At 37.4% G+C, this 17342-nt stretch overlaps 1 protein-coding gene across 1 annotated transcript in view; it reads right to left on the reverse strand.

Annotated features, from left to right (window-relative positions):
• Nucleotides 1-17342, reverse strand: part of PLA2R1 (phospholipase A2 receptor 1) — a 130845-nt gene that overhangs the window by 86896 nt on the left and 26607 nt on the right. The window contains exons 4-7 of the mRNA XM_008059349.2: nt 13523-13696; nt 9028-9141; nt 8395-8538; nt 1999-2193 (exon numbers count right to left, since the gene is read on the reverse strand). Coding sequence (XP_008057540.1) covers nt 1999-2193; nt 8395-8538; nt 9028-9141; nt 13523-13696 — 627 coding nt within the window. The remainder of the gene's footprint in view (nt 1-1998; nt 2194-8394; nt 8539-9027; nt 9142-13522; nt 13697-17342) is intronic.

The following is a 17342-nucleotide window of genomic DNA, read 5'->3' on the forward strand; positions in this document are numbered from 1 at the left end:
AAAAAAAAAAAAAAAAAAAATACCTGCTTAAACCTTTTTTCCCTGCCATGGTTTAAATGTTTTTCTCCTCCAAAACTCATGTTGAAATTTAATCTACAATGTGGCAGTAATGAAAGGTGAAACTTTAAGATTGGGTCATGAAGGCAGAGCCTACAGATTAATGGATTAATCATGGGAATGTACTAGTGACTTTATAAAAAGAGGAAGAGAGACATGAACTAACACACTCAGCTCTTTCGCCATGTGATACCATGTACCACCTCTGGACTTTGCAGAGTCTTTATCAGCAAGAAGGCTCTCACAGATATAGCTCCTTTACCTCGAAAGTGAGCGCGAACAAATGAATCAACTTACAGACTGCTCTGCTGAGACACATGGCTGACTTCTATTTGGAAAAATTTAAAGCTCAAGTATATGCCAATTAGTAAAGATGACCAAAGAGCCATTAGACCCAGCTTCCATAATTGTAAGAAATACATTCCTCTTCTTATAAATTACCCAGTATTAGGTATTCTGCTACAAGTAACAGAATATGGACTAAGACACTCCCATATCGAGATCTGCTCAATACAGGCCTTATAAGTGAGGCAGAATGTGCACTAAAGCCAATGCAAGGACAAAGCCTAAGAAAGTCAGATTCCTAGTTCCTGCTATCATATGAAAAGTAGATCTAAAAAGTCTGGTTTTGCTTCTGCCTGGAGAAAGGAAAAATAAGAAATCCATTGGATTATGAAAAGGGCGTTTTTTAAAAAAAACAAACTTTTATTGATAGTCTTGCCTTTTGGTCTTTTTTCTTTTTTCTTTTTTGCCATTGAAAAAGGGCAGAAGCTCTTAACAGTCTTGAGATGGGAGTAATGAAGTCTCTGGAAAAGTAAATAAAGTTTGACGGCCTAGGTAGGGTGAAAGGACGCTAAGTGGCTGAGAGATGTGCAAATACCCTTGTTGAGATAAGCAGCTGCAGAATTCTTTAATCTTAAATGCAAAGGATTAGGGAAAATGACAGAGAAAGATTTGTGTTTTCACTCCAAACTAAAACCTAATGTTGAAAAGATCATAAAAGTAGAGGCTGGGGGTTTTTTCTTAATCTTTAAAAACTGAAAAGTGAAGACAGTGATTTCAATATTTTTCTTTTCTTTTCTTTTCTTTTTTTGAGTCAGACTCTCATTCTGTTGCCCAGGCTGGAGTGCAGTAGCATGCTCACAGCCACCCCAGCATCGACCTGATGGGCTCTGCCTCAGCCTTCCAAGAACTGGAACTACAGGCATGCGCTACCATGCCCGGCTAATTTTTATTTTATTTATTTTATTTTATTGTAGAGATGAGGTCTCACCATGTTGCCCAAGCTCGAACCCACAGGCTCAGGTCTCAAACCCACGGGCTCAGGTAATCCTCTTACCTTAGCCTCCCAAAGTGCTGGGATTACAGGCTTGAGCCACCACACCCAGCAATGTCAATGTTTTTTCAGCAGAATTCTGTCAAATATATGACACACTGAGAGCAGACCTGCTCTGATGATTGACTGGGTGGAAGCTCAGGAGCCTAGAATTCCTGAACATGGTGCTCAGCCTGAAAATCACCTCACCAAATAAGTTACCCATTTTCATTGGCTAAAATTATTTAAATTCTATATTAGCCTACAGAATTCCCTTTATTACTCAGAATACATAACCAGAACACGCTACTGCTATCTAGTGGCCATAAAGCTAAATTACAGGTTTAGTTTTTTAATTAGAAGTTTTAGAAAATGACTCTTGCTTCTTAAAAAAGTTAAAAGCTATCTAATATATCTGGGATATGTGAAGATGTTACAAAGATTCTGGACATGTATTCTGCAAAAATCCAATAAATTTTCACTCCTGGATATTATTTAGAAATTTAAAATATATAAACCACCAATAACCACTTTTAAATAGCTTAAATTTCTTTTCAACTCTACTGATAAAAGTATCTACTACATTATATCTTATACTGCTTAAGCCAAAGGTAGTCGGCACTCACCATCTCCAAGGAGGGTCACAAAAAACTCCACCTCTGCTAACGAAGCTATGTCTATTAACGTACTGTTATCAGACTGGCAAGAATACAAAGCCTCATGCCAGGTTTTTTCTTCTTTCTGAAGTTTGTAGCAGTTACGATTGTAGGGTTTCCAGCCAGGCTCACAGTCGGTAGCATAATATTTCCAAGTATCTTTTTCTTTTTAAACCAACAAAAAGCAATGTCATTTTCCAAAATTATTTTAACACTACTTATTACCCTTTATATAAATTGCCATCAATATGATTAATTTTGAAGTATTAAACACAGAAACCTATGAAATGATATATAAATAATGGAATTCTAGATCTTCACAGCTGAGAAAGATCTAATTTATAATTTAGATCTAAACCTGGACTCAAATAAATGTCAGTATTTCATTTTCCAATATGCAGACAAGTAAGCAGTAAGCAGAGTAGTGTCATCAGCAAGATGGTTGACTAAAGACCTCTGGCACTCATCCTCCCACAGGAACAGTAAGAACAATGAGTAAACAATTGCATTTTGATGAAAGTAGCTGAAGGAGAGTACTGGAATGTATCAAGAGAGTAGCAGAAACAACAGAGAACACAGACACCATTCCCTCTACCACCCTGTCTCCTCAGCTCAGAGACAGGAGAGAGATTTCCCTCTGTAAGGAAAGGGTGAGCAGGAGGACCCCAGAGGTCCCTGTTACCACTGTGGTCACCCATAGTTCTTGCCAATGGAACTTCTGAAGTCCTCATAGGCACTAAGTCCAGCTGAGGGAGCTACTTGGAGTCTACATGGCTGTGCTCTTCCCAGAGAAAGAGCTGATGCTGTGCTCTCTCTGTGGCCCATGTAGTTACTACACCGCACCATCCTGAAAAAGGAATCATTACTGGGTATGTTCTGCTCCAGAAGCAAGTAGCTATGGCATATTTCCATCTTTGAAGTTTCATCCTTACTGCACCCAATCCAACTGGTGGCCCACCATCCCCAAGCCAACCTGTGGGATCCCCACTCTACCCTGTGGAGCCAAGCTGCCATGGAGCTGCTCCATCTACCCCTTTCAGATACTGCTATGTCCTGCCCCTTGGAGCTTGAGCTGGTTTATTGCCTTGACTCCCAAATAAATGATGCCTTGGTCTCCAGGGCAGTTATGCCTCCCAGTACCCATGCTAAAGTGTCACCCTGCCTCCCAGGGAATCCCTGCTTTGACTACCCAGAGCAGTCTTACCCCAGTGCCTGAACTGAAGTGGTGCCCCACCTCCAGGGAAAACAGTGCTTGGCTGCCCAAAGCAGTCATCCCCTAGCACCTGAGCTGAAGTAGCACCCCACCTCCAGGGGAATCAGTTCTTTGGCTGAGTAGCCATGCTTCCCAGGGCTGAGCTGATGTGACACCCTCTGTCCCAGGGAACCAGCATTGGCTGAGTTGAGACACCCCTCCCGCCAGGCCAAGCAACTGTAGCACCCTGCTTCCCTGAAATTGAACTAATTCTCAGAGCCTGAAGAGTGAAGCCATCCTTTTGCTGCTCTTTGTCCCCTGCAGCCCAAGCCAGGCTGTGCTCCACAATTCCTGGGTCCTTGTTGCCACAGCACTTGGCCTCACAGAGTCTCAGATATTACTGTGTCCCACCATCTCAGGGTCTAGAGTTATCTCCCAGAGCTTGAGTTGTCACTAGGTGCTCTGGTTCCCAGATTATAACTGTGCCCAGCTCTCCAGCATCAAGCCTCCAGGGAATCCTTTCTTCTTTGGAGCTGAGCTAGTGCTGTGCCCTGCCCCCTAGGGTCAGAGTCACAACTACAAACTTGTCATCTGGGTCCAAGCTGCTGAGTTGCCTAAGAGTTGCAGGCCCTGGCTTTGTGGGCAATCCGTATCCACTCATGCCTTGGAGAGTGAACCTGTGCCCCAGGTCCCAAGTGCCACAGTAAGTACATGAGCCAGGACCTCAGCATCTCATTGGCTCTGAACATCTGTGCCCTGGACCCCAGCACCATTGCAGCAGCTTGTGGGCCATTTCATCCCTGAATCCAAGAGGGGTACCCTCGAGTTAAGATGCCCCTTGTGGAGAAAATGAGAATCACGGAAACCCAAAAGTTCTTGCCTAGGACTCTAACAGCTGGAACTAATACTGTAGCCTAGGCCACTGAGGCACCCCTAGTCATGCTGATGTTGATTCCAGCTAAAGAAGCTGCACGGAGGCTAACCCTGTGCATCCACTCAGAAAGAGAACAATCATATCCTTTCCAATAGGTACCCTAAGATCCACCTTAGGTGAAAGTCTTTCCCAATGAAAGCTACTCTTTAAAGTTTGGAAGAGGTGACTGTTCTACCAGACGTGGAGACAGCAATGCAGTGACACAAGAAACATGAAAAGCAGCTATCATTGCCAGCAACAGTGGATGCCAGGCACAGTGGCTCATGCCTGTAATCCCAACACTTTGGGAGGCAAGGCGAGAGTATTGTTAGAGCCCGAGAGTTCCAGACAAGCCTGGGTAACATAGTGAGGCCTCATCTCTACAAAAAATAAAAAAATTAGCTGGGAATGGTGGTACATGCCTGTTGTCCCAGCTACTTGGGAGGCTGAGGTGGGAGAATAGCCTGAGCCCAGGACATTGAGCTATAGTAAGCTGTGATTATGTCATTGTACTCCATCCTGGGCAACAGAGTGGTACTCTGACTCAAAAAAAAAAAAAAAAAAGACGAAGAAGAAAGAAAAAAATGACATCATTAAAAGGACATCATAATTCTCTAGTAACTGACTCTAAAGGAAAGGAAATTAAAGACTTGTCTGAAAAGGAATTCAAAATAATGATCTTAAGAAAGCTCAGTAAGATATAAGACAATACAGGTAGGCAATTCCAATGAGACCAAGAAAAGAACTCATAATTTGAATGAGTAATTCACCAGAGATAATATCATAAAACAAACAAACAGAAATCTTGGAGGAGTTGAAAATTTCAATGAGTGAATTAAGCAATACAACACAGAGTGTCAACAGAAGATTAGCTCAAGCAGAAGAATCTGCAAACTTGAAGATGGGTTTTTAAAATTATCCAGTCAAAAAAAAAAAAAGAATAAAAATAATAAAGACAAAATATAGGACTTATGGGAAACTACTAAGGAAACAGACATTCACATTATGGCAATTTCAGAAAGGGAAATTCTATAGAGAAAGAGACAGAAAACTTATTTAATAAAATAATTGCAGAAAACTTCCCAAGTCTTGGGAGAGATATAGACATTTGAATCTATGAACTTAGAGATTCCCAAACAAATTTAATCCAAAGAGGCCCTCTCTGAGGCACAATGTAATCAAACTGTTAAAAGTCAAAGACAAAATTTTAAAAGCAGCAAGAAAAAAGTGTCAAGTCACATATAAGGGAATCTCCATTAGACTACAAGCAGACTTCTCAGCAGCAACCTTGCAGAGACAGAGAAAATAAGATGATATATTCAAAGGACTGAAAGAAAAACAACAACAAAAACAGAATGAAAAAACATAAAAAACCCTCAAAAACATTGCCAGCCAAGCACAATATACCCGTCAAACTTGTCCTTCAGGAATGAAGGAAAAAATAGTCTTCCCTACACAAGCAAAAACTGAGAGATCACTAGACCTGCTTTGCAAGAAATGCTTAATGGAATTCTTAAAGCAGAAATGAAAGGATGCTAATTACTAATACAAAAACATATAAAAGTATAAAATTCCCTAATAAAGGTAAATATATATAGTCAAATTCAGAATACCTGAATACTATAATGGTGGTCTATAAATTATTTATATCTCTAGAATAAAGGTTAAACTCAAAATGGTAAATAACTATGGCAATAACAACATAACAATAAATTAAGAAATACACAATATAAAAAGATATAAACTGTGACATCAAAATTTTAACTGTAGGGGGTCTAGAGTTTTTGTATGCAACCAAAGATAAATTGTTATCCATGTAAAATTGTGTATAATTATATGACGTTTTATGTAAGCCTCATGATAACCACAAAGCAAAAAACTATAGCAGATACACAAATGATAAAGAGGAAGGAATCAAAACTTAGCATTACCAAAAAAAAAAAAAAAAATCGCCAAATCGTAAAGAAGAAAAGAAGGAACAATCCATAAAACAACCAGAAAACAATGAACAAAATGACAGCAGTGAATCCTTACCTATCAATAATTACTTTGAATGCAAATAAATTAAATTATTGATTCAAAAGACATAAAAAGGCGGAATAGATAAAAAGTTACTAGGGATGGCAGAGTGTGAGGGCTATATGGGGGAGTTGCAGGTCAAAGGACACAAAGTGGAAGATGAACAAGTCTAAAGATTTATTGTACAGTTTGTGGACTACAGTTAATAATAGTGTATTGCATACAGAGTTTTTGCTAAATGAGTAGATTATAGTCACTCTTGCTAACGGAGGGAACTGGATAACTATGTGAAATAATGAATGTTTTAATTTGTTTCACTATAACAACCATTTTACTATATATGTGGATTTTATTCTATCATGTTGTATACTTGAAATATACACAATAAAATCTATTTTTAAAAAAGTAATAAAGTAAAAAAAAAATAAGAAAAGAGACTTGACAAAAGTCATATAATGAAAGAAGAGAGTCAGCACCAGGTATGAAATTTAACTGCTGTTCACTTTTGAAATCTTTTTACATTGTAAAATGAATATTATAGAACACAATTCAAATGGAATTTCAAGGATTTTATAAATAGTATGTTGGTGATGTAGATATTTATCTTCAACTGAAAAGAACCTAAAACTCTGCTCACTATTTCTAAAACAAGGATGACAAATAGGTCACCCTTTGCAGGTCAGTCTGAGTGACTATGGTGTCACTCTGGGTTGATACAGACTCTGGGTTGGACTTATAGGGAGCACAGTGCCATGATGCTTTGGACATTAGACTGGAAGGTGGTGGTGTGCTTGCTAAAATTTGGCTTTACTTTTCCGGAGCTTATGCCCAACCTGGATGACAGCATTTTTACCTTATTTTATTAACTACAACTAGGTGCCTCCCTTAAGAACTAATTTGTTAAATAGACTTCACTGCCATCTGAGAAACAAAATATTCTTTTAAAATTGCTTCTAGGACTCTGACACCAATTAGAATCATGGTGAAAGAATGTTAGAACGTTTAGACATCAAACACCCCAATGGTTTTCAACCTAAAAAAAAGTCATGGAACCCTTCTAAAATATGGAATTTTAAAGAGGACCTTCTCTGATTGAAATAGGGGCAGAGGCAAGCAAGGAACCTGGGGATGCTGGAAACACAGGGTGAAGTCACTGGACACAATTATCAAAATAATTAGTTGAACTTGAAGCAACAGCAAATAATCCAAACATGCTTAGCTTAATTTCTCCCACTTCTGGTCTTCTGACCTCAATTAGTAGGTCAGAAAAATAAAAATAGAAAAACATAGGGGTGGCAAGAGGGAGTGCAAGATGGCATAAGAAAGAAGGAAAAAATGAAAGAAGAAATGGAGAAAGGAAGATGAAAAAAGGAAGAGAAAAAGAAAAAAGGGCAACAATAGCTGGTAGCAATTTCAGCAAATTCTTGAAATAATAGAAACGTTTCTACATACAAAAAATGACAGGTTGCTTATTTTCTCCACCCCCTACCTTCCACAATACTCCTAACCGTAGCTATTTAAAAGAAAATGAAAGTTAAAACCTAATTGTAAGAGATGGTATTTTAAAATGATAATTCAGCATATTATTTAAATTGAGTTGTTTCTAATTATTTTTGTAAAGATTCTTTTATAAATGGTTATGTTTTTACCTCTACTTTCTGAGTTAAGACATTAATTCCCCCGAAACCAAAAAGCGATAACAGACCTTACAAACAGAAATAACTGAACTTCAGGTACTAGATTGTAACTAGACATTATTTAAGAATTAATTACATCTAAAAGTTTTGTATGTTATTTCAGGGAGGAGGGTATGTTACTAATAAGAGATTCAGAGTGTGATAGAAAACCGATGAAGTAAAGAATTTTATAAAATTATTTTCTAATTTATGTTTAATCTCTAGAAAGACTGCAAACAAAAGTCAAAACTACCAAAAAAGAAAATATACCTTGTTTTTCTAACAAGAGTTACTAAGAGTGTACATTTTTAAAAAGAGAGGAAAAAAATATTTGCTATGCTCAGGTTATTTTGTTTCAGTTTTCAGTAAAAACCTAAATGTGTTTGTTAAATTCATGGTGCCTTTGGAATAACAGATATTATGTAGTTATACATTTTTTCACATAAATATAAATGAGCCTTAGCAAAGTTTAAGTTATGAATTATCAACAAAATATAGAAGCATTTGAATGTATTTAGAGGAAAAGTAAACAACATGTAAGAATAACCTAAAATAAAAATACTTACCAACTATTTCGTGATCAGTGTGGTTTAGGAATTTTTTACATATATAAGGCAAGGTAGACTCACAATCATGACTCCTCCAGGCACTTGGCATAAATGAATTAAATGTTCCACAGTGATATTCAACAAATGACTCAAAATGTATGTCTGAAAATACAATGTGTGTGTTTAATGTTAGAAATAAAAGTGGTTGGTTTTATATATACTGAAATGTAGTTTTAACATCAAGGGGACAGCCCTTGAATTTGTCATATATAATAAGTCCTATAAGTTGTTATATCTATGCTTTTGAAGTAAAATATCATGCATGACAATGGAATTATTTCCCCGAAATTGCAAAAGACTCAATCTTATTGTTTTAAAGTAGAGAGATATTTTGCAGTTTGTTATTTTTAAAACAGCAGACTGGAATCTTGGCTCTGACCCAAATCCTCCCGCACCTTTGGCTAAATAGCTTACCTTCTTGTCCTTTACTTCCTTGTTTAGAAAAGCTTGCCTTACAGGAATTCAGGCAGGCTAAAAAATGTTTATAAACCACTTTCAGAACAACATGTCTTATATCTATAAGGGGAAAGCTGCTGTTTAAGGCTGCAAGATGACACCACACGATGAAGGCAAAGAAAACACTGTGGCTACCTGGTCTCCAGTTCAGATAGTTGAGTGGTGTTCCATCAGACCACTGCCAGCCCGCGTTTCCATCCAGCTGGTTCAGACCTATCCACACTTCCACTGATTTACCACTCATGTGCTCTGAAATGAAAATTACAGAGTTAAAAAAAAAAAAAATTCCATGTTACACTTCTTTCTTGTTCTGTTATTCCTGGATCATGGAATCATAATTTAATCCTAGTCAATGACAGGAAAGGTGCCCAAAGTGTACTTGGTGTTCAGTGACAAAGCAAGCCTCCACCATCCTGAGAAACACAGTAGTCTCCTAAAGCCTCACTGAAAGCTGTTCTTTAGCTGTGAAGTGATTCATCCAAGTTTCCCGAAATACTGTCTTTCAGTGGTCGTCAGTCTATCCAAGGATGCATAGTTAACAAATTTGAGGAAATCTGATTTGTGAATTCATGTACTTAAGGATTTTAGAGGGTGGAAGAGGGCCTTTGGGAGTCCACGGCCACTCCCGGAAAAATTTTTTTTTTGAGTTGGAGTCTCACTCTGTCGCCCAGACTGGAGTGCAGTGGCCGCTCCCAGCCACCGCAGCCTCGACCTGCTGGGCTCTGGCAATCCTTCCGCCTCAGCCTTCCGTGTAGCCGGAATTACAGGCATGCGCTACCATGCCCAGCTGATTTTTTGATTTATTGTAGAGATGAGGTCTCGCTGCCCAGGCGGGTCTCGAACCCGCGGGCTCAGGCAATCCACTCACCTCAGCCTCCCAAAGGCGCGGGATTACAGGCTGAGCCACCGAGCCCGGCTACTCCCGGAAAATTAACAGAGACCAGTCTCTGAATTTAAGGTGTGCTGAAGCAGAGTAGGCAGGGGGCTGTACAGTGCTAGAGCCCCTAAGAATTGTCTGGAGCAGCATAATCCAAAGGACGAGAGTATCCAGAAGGATCCCTAGCTGGTTGGGTTCTAAGGCTATGTGCAATGCAGACTCAAGGCTGCTTCCACAGCTTGGGGTGGGAGAAGTTTTGTGGCAGGCTGGCTCTGTGGCCCCTGGTCCTAACCACTGTGCTACAGCAACTCACCGTTTTTTCAGTACCATTTTTGTTATAGCTATTATGAATCAACACATGCATTGACATGCTTATGCAGAAAAATGTGGTTATTGAAATCATAGAATTGTGGGAAATTTTTCTTTGATTTCTCTTTTTGTGCATGTGAATTTAAAAAATTATCCTAGAATAAACATGTACTACTTGTGCAATAAAATTTGGAAAAACAAAACAAACCCAGTGTCAGAAACTTTTAATAAAAGTACCTAATTTTGTGACACTTTCAAATGTTGCCATTTAATTATTTAATCTATAAAGGAGAACATTGTTCTTTTATGGTCAATCTGCTTACAACCCAGTTTATTTAAGGTCAGATGCTGCCTGAGATTGAGACTCTGATAGATAACGGTTATAAACAGGGTGACTGTATGTCAACTCATGCTTTATGCTGGTTACAGTATTATGGGCCTATTTCATTGTAAAGGTAAATAAACTTTTTTTGTACCTTCAGATACAGACTATAAAGTGCACAGTAATTAACATGTATTATTAAAACAACTGCACAATGAGTATTCAAAATAATCCGGGTAAGTGCCTGAAAAACTCAGGGTTTATGCTGGTTGTACCAGAAGAATTATTAATCCAAAGCACGTTTTACTTTCAAGAGCCTCAGTTTGGATGGTAAATTTTATGATTAACCAGGTTATGAAGGTCACTATAGTCATCTAATAAGGCTGCAACATCCTTAGTGATTGGCCATTCCAATACAATTGTGAAAAACGGGAAGAATCTAATCCACTTAAGGAAAGAGAAAAAGGTGCTTTATAATTTTGAGAGTCCAAAAATCACTAAACAAAACCAGCATACTATATGTGGATCCCACCTTTCCAGCATTAACGTGGAGCCTTTTCCTAATGTCCATTTGATTAGTCATTTCAATTTGATTAAATTATTTAACAGGTCTTATGGTGACAAGAGGTGAAATTGATTGATAAAACAGGGAGAAATTTCCACATTTCATATCCGGATAAGTACCAAGTGATATTTTAAACTCTAATTAAAATATTAAAACATTAATTATTCTTATCTCAAAATTATTTTGAATACTCATTGTGCAATTATTTTAATAATACATGTAACTAATTACAGTGGAATTTATAGTCTGTATTTGAAGGTACAAAAAACAGTTTATTTACCTTTACAAAAAAATTGGCCCATAACACTGTAATAACAAGTTAAAAGCTAAATTCCTTTGCCTATTCCTTGGCATTCGTGACAACTTATATAATTCCTTATACCAAGGTATACATTCACCAGTGATTAGCAAGAAACATTTGACCATTATCATCATTTAAAAATGCTGTGGTCAGAATAGGTTTCTGTCTTTGTGAATAGACTTCTGTTTTCCTAAATGATTCCCAAAGACGAACTATAGAACTGAGACATTTAAATCAAAGTCTCTGGCATATCTTATTTTTTAAAATTGTTATTCAAATTTGATGAATAAGCCCAAATTCTCCCATGAGAAATCCTGGCAGTTAAGATAGATAGCAATTGTAAATCATAAATGGTGTGCAAACTTTTACATAAAAAACATTTCAGCCTAATAATGATTCTGGAAATTGATGTTTTCCTGTACTATGACTTACTCAAAACAGTTTCAATAATAATTTCCCATTTTTGCATAGCTATGGGAAAAGGGCAGTCATGTACTGTTCATCCATTTATTACAATTTTTCTGGAGATATTAATGACTTTCAAAAGTTTTAAAGGGTGCTTATTTTTTCATCCTGGGAATCCACTTCTATAAACTTTTAGAGAAATAATTGGAAATCTATGCATAAAGGTATGCGCAAGAATGGTTTATTATAGTGATAGATAAATAAAAATAAAATAAGTAAACTTGCCTATATCCCTAATAGGAGGAGATTATAACAATATATTACTGCTAATCTATACTACTAAGTAGATGTAAAATTATGATGTAGGTCTATATTTATAGACATGGACAAATGTTTATTATATGCAGGTAAACAAAATAAGCAGATTACCAAACTGTGTGCTGGTTATCTGGTCCCTGCTCCTAGCCACTGTGCAATAGCTGCCTTGTTTTTATACAATGTCATTTTTGTTATACATACTATGTAAGTATGCATGCACTTATATGTTTTTTTGCAGAAAAACATGGTTATCTCTGGGTTGTAAAACTATGGGAGCTTTTTCTTTTTTTTCTGTATACATAAATTTTTAAAATTACTCTTAAATAAACATGTACCATAATGTGTGCAAAAATTTTGAAAAAAAAATAGCATCAGAAACTGTTAATGAAAGTGACTAGTTGTATGACACTTTCCACTGTTTCCAAAAATTTTAAAGAGTATATGTACACACATACAAACAAGTTTCACCTATAAAGGAGAAGAACAAGGAGTGTTTAGGTGACAAGTGAAGCATAAATCCCAGTTCATTAGTCCAACTCTTTTAACAGCTTATATTATTGTCTTATACTGTTAGTTAACATGTGTGTGCTTTTGCTTTTCCCACTAAATGCAAACAAAATTTGGCAGCCACCAGAAGGCCTGTGATACACCTGCAGTGTGTGATAGATACGATTTTGTTGAATTAACAAACTACTTAATAATTTATTAATGGATCCAGAGGAACTCAAATCACTCTATGAAAAAGATACCTCCACACCCTATTTATTGCAGCATTGTTACAATAACAAAAACATGGAACCAACCGTGCTGCCCATTGAAAGAGGACTGGATTTTAAAAATGTGGTATATATACACGATGGAATATTATACAGTCATAAGGGACAGAATTAAGAACTTTGCAGCAACTTGGATGGACTTAGAGTCTATAATATTGAGTGATTTATCACAGAAAAAAGAACTGAGTACTACATGTTCTCACTCATAAGTGGACCTTGAAAATTATCATAACACTATAAGAAAAGGATTGGCAGTAGTGAGTAATGGGAAACTGCCAGTGGAGAAAAGGGGGGCATACTTCATTAACAAGGGTACCTTCATAATGACCATTTGTAACCTAACCCTGAATTGTACCCCACATTAAAAAAAAGAAATGTAAAATAATACTTATTAATGGAATAAAATAATTCCATTTATTAATAGAAATGCAATGGCTAAGATCTCCAGAAGAGAAAGAATTAGTACTTAGATTTAGAGTCTCCCTGATCCACATGCTGGAGCTGCAACTCTCCTGGGCCCCTTGCTGTGGCTTCATGCTCTCTTCTTCAAGACGGAGAAAATAAGAAAGACTTGACTGGGTGCCAAATGGAATAGCCTATGGTTCTGGATCATTCTGGGTGAGTTTGGGCCATATTAAGAAAGGAAAAATATTGCTTAAGAAACTTTTTTCAGAATATATTTTTGCAGGCATGGACATAACTATTTAAACAGTCATTTTGTTGTAACAATACCAAAGTGCACCATCCACCTACTTACTCCTTATAAAATTTTCTTCAGATTCATCCGCAATACTCAATAAAGCACCTCCCTGCATCTGGCATGAAGAATGTGCCTCACTCCAAGAGAGAGATGAAAGCAGGTTGAATTGGTAGCAAATATGTGAATTGAGGTCCTTCTCCCAAATAGTGTCACAACTGACTTTTGCAGAGGCTGGAAACAAAGTTGATTAAAAACATTGACAGTCTTATTTTATCTATACAGCAATACATTTATAAGATAAATTTGAATGGAATTATTCCAACTTGAGATCTCCAAAACATCAGTGCTTTATCTAATCTTGAGAAGTTCTCAATGATAAAATCTACCTTGCTATCCCACTGATAATACATGGTTAAACTCTCCACTATTTACCTAAGGAAATTCAAGTAGTTATCAGTAAAGAAGCTCTGGTCCTTTCAGGATAATAATAGAAACTAATTTTAAGAGAAGGAAATGGAGGAGAAATATCTGTGAAAATAACATCTAAGTTATGCAAAAAACTGTCATTTAGAACACAAATGTTGTTTCAAAAAGCATTTCTCCCCAGATACCAAAGTGCTACATGGAATAAAAGGAATACAGTAGAAATATGAATCAATAGTGAACATAAGTTTTCATTTCAAATAAACATTGGGCATGGGAACACCGACATTTATTTTAAGAAAGTCCTTCCAGCCAAGAGGAATAGAAGCAACATCCACTTGCAGGACATTGGCCAGAGATTACATAGTATGCTTATGAAAGATGGATCTGAAATATAATGTTTACTAAAATAACAGAAAATTAAACCCTAGTTTGGGTGCTTTTGCTTAAATTTTAAATCACACCCCAAAGTGAATTAAGCAGCCACAATACTTACCAGAAATCAAACTCAGCTAAAGTGTCAGAACGCAGAAAATGTGAGCCACGCAACAGCATGAGTGAAACAGATGGACAGACAACCAGCTAAAATTTAGAACAGGCTTTCCCAAAGTATGATCTTCAAAATCAGACAACTTCAAGAGCTAACCCAAGAGAATCCGGGACATAATGCCTATATAGTGTCCTCTGGGAAAGTCACAATGTATATTAACATATTAAAAGCTCTGAAAAGTTCCGTAGTAAAGAAACATGCTTAATTTTAACTCAGGATACTTCAAACTTGTACTTGACAATAAATTCTTTTTTGTTTTCTTTTCCCCATAATACTTAGTTAGATGGGGTTTTTTTTTTTGGGAATGTGGAAAGTTTGTTTTCATGTCTGGTCACAACATGCATTCCCCAGAACTGAGTTAGTTAACCAGAAGTTATTAAATCATGCATAAATCTGAGGTTGTCTATAGAGTTTTCTGACTGATACATGCATTTATAGAAGAATCCAGCATGGAAGGAGGGCAGAAGTCAAGGCTATTACCAAGTAACACTGAAGGAAAGGAAGACAAAGGAAGGAAAAGAGGGAAAATTTTCAGTAACCAGTTTGCTCTGGTGGCTGAAATGTTCCCATTGAGATGGAATCTTTAGAGATTGTCTTCAGTTAAAATACTAGGCCTTTCCTGAGATGGACAATATACTGAGTGTTATCAGGTACTAGTTTAGACATATTCATCCGATGTGGCAGTTGAGGCCACGAAGGGGAAGTAGGAATGTGTTTATAGTTTTGGTGTACATAAAAATCATTTAGTCAGATTATTAAAAAAAAAAAAAAGCAAATTTCTTGTTTTTCAGTCTCAGGGATTTTGAATCAGTAGGTCTGGGGCGGGATTCAGGAACAGACATCTAAAACAGATTCTTGCTTCTAATGCAAATGCTCCACGTAGCAAACACTAGGAAACAACGACTTGGAGGAAAAAATACAAAGCACTTCTCAAAGAAGGCAGGTCTGAGGATCCCTTGGCTACTAGAAGGTAGAAAGATGTCAGAAGGGGATAGCCAGGCAGAGAGGGAGTCAATTTTGAGAACAGGATACCTGCCTCTCATCACTGCCTTGGTGAAAGATTTGACAACAAATCCTAATTGTAAGCCTCACGCCACAGTTATTTGCATGTTAAGAAAAGGTCAGAAGGATGCTTCAATTTATCTTATTCCCATCTTTGCTAAGAGTTGGTGTTGCCCTTTAAACATTGCCTTTTGTAGTAACCTGCCTGAATTTTATATGTAAAACAGTTCAGGTGAGAGACTTGCAGGTGATCATGTCTGTGCTACAAGTTATGCAGCGCAGTTGTTGTTAGATTTCCCTTGGTTTTGGATTATCTGTGCCAATCCTTTTTTTTTTTTTTTTTGAGTTGTAATCTTGCTCTGTCACACAGGCTGGTGTGCAGTGGCATGTTTATGGCCACTGCAGCCTTGACCTGCTAGACTCAGGCGATCCTTCTGACTCAGCCTTCCAAGTAGCCAGGACTACAGGTGTGTGCCACCACTCCTGGCTAATTTTTTAATTTATAGTAGAGACAGCGTCTCACCAAGTTGCGAGGCTGGTCATGAACTCCTGGGCTCTGCAAACCTCTTGCCTTGGCCTCCCTAAATGCTGGGATTATAGGTGTGAGTCAACGCGCCTGGTCACCTGTGCCAATTCTTAAGGTTTACTGATTTGAAACAGGTACTCATAGTCTCCTAACAAGTAAGTTCATTTGTCATTGAAATTTGGTTTAACTAAAATATAGGTTGAGCATCCCTAATCTGAAAATCTGAAATCCTAAATGTTTCAAAATCCAAAGCTTTTTGAGTTACCAACACGATGCCGCAAGTGGAAAAATTTACACCTGACCTCATGTGATGGGATTCAGCCAAAACTTTGTTTCATGCACAAAATTATTGAATATATTGTATAAAATTACCTTCAGGCTAGTGAAGATGGTATATAAGAAACCTAAATAAATTCTGTATTTAGACTTGGGTCCCATCCCCAAGAGATCTCATTATGTATAGGCAAATATTCCAAAATCCAAAGTCTGAAACATTTCTGGCCCCAAGCATTCAGCCTGTATAAAAATTTGTACTTTTGTGCAGGCACACATAAGTCCTTTCTCTGCTTCTCTAGGTGGGCAGCATGTCACTGCACAAATTTCATTTGAAGGTTGTAAGTAACAAATGGAATGAAAATGCTATAGTGGACACTTGCTACTCTGATCCCTCTTCAGGACTGAAGAATTAATTTTTCTAGCTGCCAAGAGACTCCTGGAGTGTTAGGTCCTCTTCAAAGATTTCCTTGGCTGAAGAATCTCTCTGTCCAATGTCACTCTTCCTTCCTAAGGGCAGCTGGCAGACCATGAATGGTCAGTGCAGTGATATAAGGTGCCCCTTTCACCTCAACCAGGGGCAATTCCAAAGGGAATTGGGCTGGTCTTGGAATTGTCAGGCTTGCATCACAGCCTCTTTCCATATGAACTGGTCCTGAGAAGGCTCCTCAAGAAACCTCCTGTTTGCTCATCTCTGGCTCAGACAATTTTTTCAGAAATTTACCTGCCACCAGCTCTTATCTTGACCAGGGGTGTTTATAAATAGTCTCTCTTTCCAAGCCACTGGAAATGCAAGATTAAAGGCTGGTGTCTCAGGTATGTTCAATTATTCTAGAAAAATTATAATCTAAGGGCTAGAATCTTATTATTATATTTATTTGCATCCTTGGTTGTCTTTATATTCTCTCTTCTATAGCTAAATTATGAACTCCCTGAGGGAAGCAGTTGTGTTGTATATATCTTTAAATTTCTTATTATTTGACAAGAAAGTACCAAAATCTCTTGTATGGTGTTATAAATAGGTGATTTTTCTTCTCCTAAACTACCCCTCTTTTTTTTTTTTTTTTTTGAGTTGGAGTCTCACTCTGTCGCCCAGACTGGAC

This window comes from Carlito syrichta, unplaced genomic scaffold (assembly GCF_000164805.1).
Source record: "Carlito syrichta isolate Samal-C Ts95f unplaced genomic scaffold, Tarsius_syrichta-2.0.1 Scaffold304002, whole genome shotgun sequence".
In the NCBI taxonomy this organism is placed as follows: Eukaryota; Metazoa; Chordata; class Mammalia; order Primates; family Tarsiidae; genus Carlito; species Carlito syrichta.